We start from the raw sequence: 8,109 nt of genomic DNA, 5'->3' as shown, positions 1-8,109 counted from the left end.
GGAGGCTCAGTCTGTCTGTGCTTCTTCATCCAACATGTCTGCAGCACTTTACAGGACGCTGCAGACTAGTTACCAAAGAACGAGTCAGGAACACATCAGGAACAAACTGAGACACAATCTGACTGAGACTAGAAGACAAGGAGGGACAGGGAGGTCATGTGACCATCACAGCTGCTGCTGAGTCATCATGTTGTACTTTGTTGTCCTCTCAGATTACAAAGTGGAGGTGGATTCAGGGGTGGAGTCTGTTTAGCTGCCCTGTAAAGCCTGAGTTTGCCTGCCTAACAATGCTAAAGTGGAGTGGAAGGACAAATATAACAGGAAGATCCACGTGTATCAGAACGGCTCTGACCAGCCTGAAGAAGAGCACAAGGACTTTAAGGGCCGAACAGAGATGAGTGAAAACCTGCTGAAGCTTGGAGACTTCAGTGTGACCATGAAATACCACACAGTAACACACACCTACACCTGCACAGTCCACAGAGGGACAGATCCTTTCTTTCACTTCCGATCTACTACAGAATATTTTTAAGGTCATGTGCAATAAACTCCCAGGCCATGTTTTTCTGTTTTGTCCTCAGTTACTTTGACACAAACGCATCTGCTGTTATGCTTACACCTTTGAGTCTTGCAAGTGTCAGCTTTCTATAGATATTAAAAAATGGTACATGTACTGATACGTGATCAGAATTACAATATTTCTGACTGCCTACGGCAAAATTTCTGATTCAAAACGAATCGAATCGTCGATTGAATCAATTCTGAAAATCAATGACGATACCCAGCCCTAATCATGTTGTCCTTTGTTATTCTCTCAGTTTACCAGGTGGAGGTGATATCAGGGGTAGAGTTTGTCCAGCTGCCCTGCAAAACCACAATTCGCCTGCCTGAAGATTCTAAAGTGGAGTGGACGGACAACGATGCCGTGAAGGTCCACGTGTATGAGAACGGCTCTGACCAGCCTGAAGAACAGGACGATAAATACAAGAACCGAACAAAGATGAAAAGAAACTTACTGGAACCTGGAGACCTCAGTCTGACCCTGAAATACCCCACAGACAGGGACACAGACAGCTATACCTGCACCGTCTACAGCAGGGAGGAAGAGATTCTACTTGAGAAACAAGTGGTGCTTACTGTCAGAGGTCAGTGCTCTATTAAAATTACCCGATACCCCTCATAAACCTACATGTACATATCACAAATCTGAGTGATGAAACAAGAAATGGGGAAGTGGAGGCCCTGTTACCATCAGTCCTGCTGTTCCACTTATACATGCTTCATTTTCTTCTCAGTCCCCCCGGAGGTGGTGGATTCAGGGGTGGAGTCTGTCCAGTTGCCCTGTAAAACCACACTTAATTTACCTAAACGTGCTAAAGTGGAGTGGCGAGATGCTTACAGGAAGGTCCATGTGTATCAGGATGGCTCTAATAAACCAGATAAACAGGATCCGTTTTACAGAGGCCGAACAGAGATGAATGAAGACCTGCTGAAAACTGGAGACTTCAGTCTGACCCTGAAATACCCCACAGTCACAAACACTTACACCTGCACTGTCTACAGCAGGGAGGAAAACATCCTGATGAAGAAACAGGTCCTGCTCACTGTCAGAGGTCAGTGCTGTAGTTACAGGTCAGAGGTCAGAGGTTAATGTAAAAGTTCAGAGAAGATGAACTGTTAGGGTCCACATCATCCATGAGACTTTCATGAGTTTTTCACAATGTTTGTTTAGCATTTAGCATACAGCTGAAGCTAAGTCAGTTCAAATATATCTATTTTGTTAGCACTCACATCTCAGTCACAATAACTACATGATTGCTTTTAACCAGAACTGTGAAAGTTTCCTGATATTCCTCATAAACACACATGGAAATCACAAATCTGAGTGATGAAACAAAAAAAGGGGAAGTGGAGGCTCTGTTATCATCAGTCCTGCTGTTCATGTCTGTACATCTTATACATGTTTTATTGTCCCCTCAGTCCCCCAGGTGGTGGTGGATTCAGGGGAGGAGTCTGTCCAGCTGCCCTGTAAAACCACACTTGAGTTACCTGAAGGTGCTAAAGTGGAGTGGATGGACACATACAGGAAGGTTCATGTGTATGAGAATGGCTCTAATAAACCAGATAAACAGGATCAGGATTACAGAGGCCGAACAGAGATGAATGAAGACCTGCTGAAAACTGGAGACTTTAGTCTGACCCTGAAATACCCCACAGACAGAGACACAAAAATCTACACCTGCGCCGTCTACAGCAGGGAGGGAAACATCATGTTCAAGAAAGCAGTTAATCTCAAAGTCAAAGGTCAGGGATTCACCCAGTATTCGCTCTCTGTATACACGTTATATTTGTGTTTCCCTACTTTGCAAACATTCAAACTTTCTGTATTCCTTTGACTTACTGCATTAAGTTAACTGTTCTGCATTTGGATCTACAAGATCTTGTTGATCTGTATTATGCTGTACATTAGACAAATAAGTCGTATTAGGTCATACATACAGAAACAATTGTCACTTCTCCGAGTAAAGACTCAATACTTAAATTAATGTCCCTTCTCCTTGCTGTCAGTATTACTGAGGATAAGTAATACTGTAGCTCAGGTAGAGCTGGTCACCTTCTGATCGGAAGGTTGGTGGTTCGATCCGTGGCTCCTCCAGTCTGCATGTCAAGTGTCCTTGGGCAAGATACTAACCCCAACTTGCTCTCCGATGCATCCATCCGAGTATGAATGTGGGTGATTGTAGTTAGAAAGCACTATGTATAGAGAAAGGGCTTGTGAGACTGGGTGTGATTGGGTGAATGTGGCATGTTATATACAGCGCTTTGAGTACCTTCGGGAAAGTAGAAAAGCGCTATATAAGAATCAGTCCATTTTACCATTATTGAAAAGAAGACAATCACAGAGTTAAATGTGAGTGACCACCTGAGAGAGGTCACATGGTGACGGCAGAAAACGATGCTCACAGTTCTGTTAGAGACAAAGATTTAAACAGTAAAATGAGGCTAAATTTCACTTTAATCATCCAATTAGGGGGGTCATGTGACTTTAGCGCTTCCTGTGTGCCGATTCAAAGACTGAATAAATGTGAAATATAGATCTTGATTTTGGGGGGTTTTTCTCTGCTTTCTTTCTATTATTGTTGGGTCTTTACCTTGCAGTATTATGCACCTTGAGGCAAATATTGATGTGATTTTGTGAATTAAGTTAAATAGAATTGATGTAACACTGTACTGATCCAGTTTCTGTGGCCACCTTAACCTGAAATGATCAAATTGATTTAATCATTGATCACTTAATTGAAAGATTTCAGTCCCATGTTACCTTCTGCTCTGCTCTTTCTTTCAGCTTCCTCTACAACCCTGAAAACCTGCTGCTGTCTGTACAGCTCATGTTGTGTTTGTTGTCATCTCAGTCTGTCAGGTGGAGGTGCAGGAGGGAGCGGAGTTGATCAAACTGCCCTTTAAAACTACAGCAAACCTGCCTAGAGATGTTGTAGTAGAGTGGCAATGTGGTGAAATGATGGTCCACGTGTATGAGAATGGCTCTGACCAGCCTGAAGAACAGGATGAGTATTACAGAGGACGAACTAAGATGAATGAAGACATGCTGAAAACTGGAGACCTCACTCTGACCCTGAAACAACCCATAGACTGGGACAGTGGAGAATACAGCTGTGAAGTCAGCAACAGGGATAACCGCATGAACAGAATTTGGAGACACAAAACTGTGCTGCTGATAGTCAAAGGTTTGTGTGTGTGCGCGAGTATGTGGGGACAGGTATTAACATCTTTCTGGGGACCAAAAATTGGAAGTTTACTACACTTCTACACTGCCTCCTCCACCACTGCTCTCTCCTCCCTCCTGTCCTCCTCAGCTGAACTGAAGTCAGGGCTGTAACACAAGGAAACGTGCAGAAATGACTGAGTCAGCATGTTGTTGAAGTGAGTTGAGTGATTGTGATGAAGAAGGCAGTGCGTTTAATTACAGTGGTGTAAATCCAAACAACAATAAATCCCGTTCCGTGTCGTCTCCCCACTCTTGTGCTCCGGCTCCGTTCCCTGTGTACCGTCCGTGTGCTGTTCCCTGGTTTCCACAAACCCCCTGGGGAAACACGCATACAAAGGCAGCCGTGAGTATTAAACATAACGGCAAACTGGCACTAACCTTACACATTTAACTGAGACTGATGGGAAGTCACTCAACAATCCAGCGTCGAGGAGCTCTCAGCCATAGTGTTTTTTAGCTCCTCTGACAAGGCTTGATCGGCGCCAGGTTTATGTGGAGATTCCTGGGTGTGACCGGTCAGCTGACAGGGCCACACCCACCAGGCCTGAAAGTGCCTGTCACAACTGCACCTTCACACACACCTGCCAGTACACAAGCAAGGAACACAGGACAGCAGCAGTGCAGAAGACATAACCCTCAAATAATAATAATAATAATAATCCACACTGCTCATGGACCCCGAGTCCCTGGAACCGGGTCCATGACAGTTTCCACGCTGGTGGAAACCCAAAGAAAACGCGCATTAAGAGGCTCTAATGCCTGGGTCTCAAGCTCATAAAGTATAAAATATGAAGCCAATAGGCAGAGTGTTGCAGGCATAGCCCTGAAGAATGTAGCATCATGGGCAGTGTAGTCCGTGTTGCAGGGAGAATGGACTGCCATACACGTTATGTGTCTGTGAGCGCGAGGAGGGAGAAAAAGGGGAGTGGAAAGGTACAAGTTGTCACCGAGAAGAAACGAGAGATGGAAGCATGTAAATATAATAATAACCACTGCAGCCAAAAAGAGTGCCTGACGAGCCCAGTTGTAAGTAAGCTATTAAGACTCGACTGTACACCGTGTTCGTGTTTTCCTCTTAAAGAGTTTCATTGGAGCAGCCTTTCAACGCCTCTCTCTGTCTCTCGCTAGCAAAGTTGACCCAGACAACAAAGCAAAGCTAATTTTCGGCTACATGAACGACACGGAACCCGACATGTTAATTTTAAAAGTAACCTTCCCAACACTGCTTACTGTTTCACTTTATTCCACTTATTCAGTCTGATGTTCTCTAATTTATTTCTCTTGTATAATCTTTTGTTCTGGTTTTCTGCCTCTTTTTGCTTTAACCAACCTTTCTCTTTATTTCTGCTGAGAAGACTGTGTGGAGCCTGAGTGGAGGACCCAAATGTAGACATAGAAGAACAGGATTTGAACAAGAAAAAGCAAGCCAAGTCTTGGACTGAAACAGGAGAAAAAAAAATACAAGGCGACATGTCTAAACATAAACTAGGCAAAACTAAATAACTGACAAATCAGTGATGAGACTGTGAAACAAATAAGATTGCTATGATAACTATGAGGCTATGATGAGAGGTACCAAAACTCGGTGAGAGGAACAGACATCCTGACAAAGACTAAGTGACAACACACAGACTACATACACACATGAGGTTATTAGGGGAAGTGGAAACACACGGGGACACAAATGGACGTCATAACAACACAGGGAGAGTGAAACTAAAACAATGATCATAGAACACAAGACCTCTACAAAACAAAGGATGAAATGCAAAGAGATGTGGACATGACACAGGCTTGACAACATGAAACCACAAAGACAAGAAATACATGACACAGAAAACCAGAACAGACTTAAATCGGGGGACATGAAAGGACCTAATCTATCTCATAAATGATCCCAAAATACAAAATAATTCAACTAAACCCTTAATTTAAAGAATAGCACAAGAATAAAACAATATAAACATAACAAAAATAAATAACTAACACAAACCGCTGGGTCAAAGACCCAGCCCCTGACAGTTTTTTAAGTACATTAACTGATGCATCAACCTTTGAAAATGGAAAAAAAAAAAAAGTCAGATTCATGGCTGCATCAAAGTGACACTTATAGTTCTCCCACATCAGCTAGATTATAACTATAGCAGCAAACAGCAGCTGAAACTAACCAATGAAATAAACAATCTGGAGCACTCAGTCACAAGACAAGAGCATAAGAGCCCAGGAACATGATTCAAGTGAGTGGACAGGAGTTCATGGCAAAACAGTTCAGGTGGCTGGCCCTGACTCCATAGAAGCAAAATCCAAAAGCCCCGTTCAGATGATCAACCCGGAGGTCGATGGCATAGAAGTCCACAGTTCAAAAGTTCAGGGGGCCAACCTGGGGGTCGACAGTGCAACAGTCCAAAACAGCACACTTCAGGGGGCTGGCCACGTGGAAACTGGTAATATAGTTCATGAGGCCGAAGATGTCCAGCCAATGGCCTAGAAAGAGGACGGCGACGGTGCGCTTGACATGGGCTTGGATGAGAAGGCCACTGGGCGTAGACGTGGATTGACAGGCCCAGGTGAGGCAGGACCAGAAGGTGGCGTGGCAGCCGCAGGTGATGGAGTAGACTGTGGTAAAGCAGGTGACGGCATTGAAGCTACTGTTGGTGGAGCAGGAGGTGGCTGAATCAACTCACCAGAGCCATCACCTGATAGAGGTGGTGCTGGACGGGCTCATCTGAGACACCAACTGACGTGACATGAGGCTGGACGGGCTCACAAGAACCCCCAGCGGATGTAGCATGAGGGTGGAGGGGCTCTCCAGAACCCCCAGCAGAGATGAGAAAGTGCTGGCGTGGTTCTCCTGAACCCCCACCAAGAACAGATGCAACAGGTGCGAAGACCTCTGGTTTGAGGCGGAGCCAACTGTAGCAGCACAGTGCACGCAGCTTGGGATGCAGTGGCTGGGGGTGTGCAGTGCAAATGGTCTGTCCAGGCTTTGTTAGCAAGATGTCCTCTGCTGGCTGAATGAGCTTACCAGAACTTTCAGCTGAGGATGGAAGTGGCTGAACAAAGGGTAGATTTATTGTTCATTATTTTCGCGAGATTGGGAGGAACATGAGAAAAACAATCATTCTTGCTCACCACTACTGATTGCTCAGCTGAAACAGAGCAACAGCCGCGTAAGCGTCGCTTACTCTGGGAAGAGGGAGGCCAACCTGACCTCGAGCAGAGTGAACTGAAGCTGCTGCTCTGGTTGGACGTGCTCTGGTTGGACAAGGAAATCCTGAATTAGAGGATGTAGCGAGCCAAATAACCACTGGAGTTCTGAAATCATCCTCCGTATAGGAAGAGCAATTTCCTCCTGGTACTCCTTAATGGGGATCCCTAACCTTGTACATCATGTCCTCATGGAGCTCAGTGGAGGGATTATGAGCTGTCTGGTCAGGTTGTTCTGTTATAGCTTGGAAGAGTAAAACTAAACGCATTGACCATAGAGCACAAGACCTCTTCAAAATAAAAAAAAGGAAACATAACCAGACGCAGACATGATAACATGAATTTGACAACATAAGACACACAGACATGAAACACGTGAAGGGCGAGGGAGGGATATAGAGGAGAAAATACAAGGGAAATCTAAGAAATAATAAACTATAGCAACCTAGGCATGACAGGAAAGAACTAAGATAACCAAAAGAACTTAAATATAAGTGTAGCCAAGTACAGGATAAGGTAGGGGAAGTTAAAGTAAGATGGAGAGAATGGGCCAATAGCTAGATTCGTAGGAAGGATAAAGTGAGTTGCGTGAAGAAGAATGACTGGAGCCACGGGTAAAGTTGCTTTGAATTGTATTGAACTATTTAGCAACAATTTAACAGCATTTCATGAACAGGAATGAAATCATAAAATAAAATACAGTGACAGCAATAATAATAACAATCAGAATCCTATCTGAGCTCAGATATGTCAGTCTTGCCGGCTTAATAGTCAGTGTTCAGTCAAGTCAAATCCAACAGGTCAAAAGTTTGTGATTGGTGCGATTTCGTCCTACCGCACTGTTGCAATTGTTTGTGAGAGAAGAGCAACCTGCCCTTCTGGGCCAACTCGGAATGGCTGTGGTTCGGTTCAAAGGGAAAGGCTCGCCATCTTCCTCGTCAGGAAGAGATCCAGGTCTCACAGGACTATTACTAATTCAGTTCACACTCTAAAGATATACATGGCCATATGTGTAAATAATGCAAGTGCTATAACAAAACAAGCACAAAACATTAATTCTAATTTCTAACTATAGTCTATACAGTGCATCTTAATCATGAATGCAATCTTTAAAT

At 44.1% G+C, this 8,109-nt stretch overlaps 2 protein-coding genes across 3 annotated transcripts in view; both read left to right on the top strand.

The window, feature by feature from the left end:
• The window catches only part of LOC102299794 (butyrophilin-like protein 2), a 26,638-nt gene that overhangs the window by 8,903 nt on the left and 9,626 nt on the right, over positions 1 to 8,109 (top strand). The window contains exons 2-3 of one of the 2 annotated variants that reach the window (XM_042216541.1): positions 819 to 1,145; positions 1,296 to 1,613. The exons of the other annotated variant lie outside the window; for it this stretch is intronic. Coding sequence (XP_042072475.1) covers positions 819 to 1,145; positions 1,296 to 1,613 — 645 coding nt within the window. The remainder of the gene's footprint in view (positions 1 to 818; positions 1,146 to 1,295; positions 1,614 to 8,109) is intronic. 2 annotated transcript variants of the gene reach the window in all.
• LOC121813070 (V-set domain-containing T-cell activation inhibitor 1-like) overlaps positions 2,316 to 8,109 on the top strand; it is a 10,791-nt gene continuing 4,997 nt past the window's right edge. The window contains exon 1 of the mRNA XM_042216544.1: positions 2,316 to 3,746. Coding sequence (XP_042072478.1) covers positions 3,518 to 3,746 — 229 coding nt within the window. The 5' untranslated portion in view covers positions 2,316 to 3,517. The remainder of the gene's footprint in view (positions 3,747 to 8,109) is intronic.

The sequence above is a fragment of the Haplochromis burtoni genome, unplaced genomic scaffold, assembly GCF_018398535.1.
Source record: "Haplochromis burtoni strain Fernald_Lab_line unplaced genomic scaffold, NCSU_Asbu1 Contig_1106, whole genome shotgun sequence".
NCBI classification, from domain to species: Eukaryota; Metazoa; Chordata; class Actinopteri; order Cichliformes; family Cichlidae; genus Haplochromis; species Haplochromis burtoni.
Note: the sequence above shows the minus strand (reverse complement) of the source record. Positions and strands in the feature narration are given on the sequence as shown.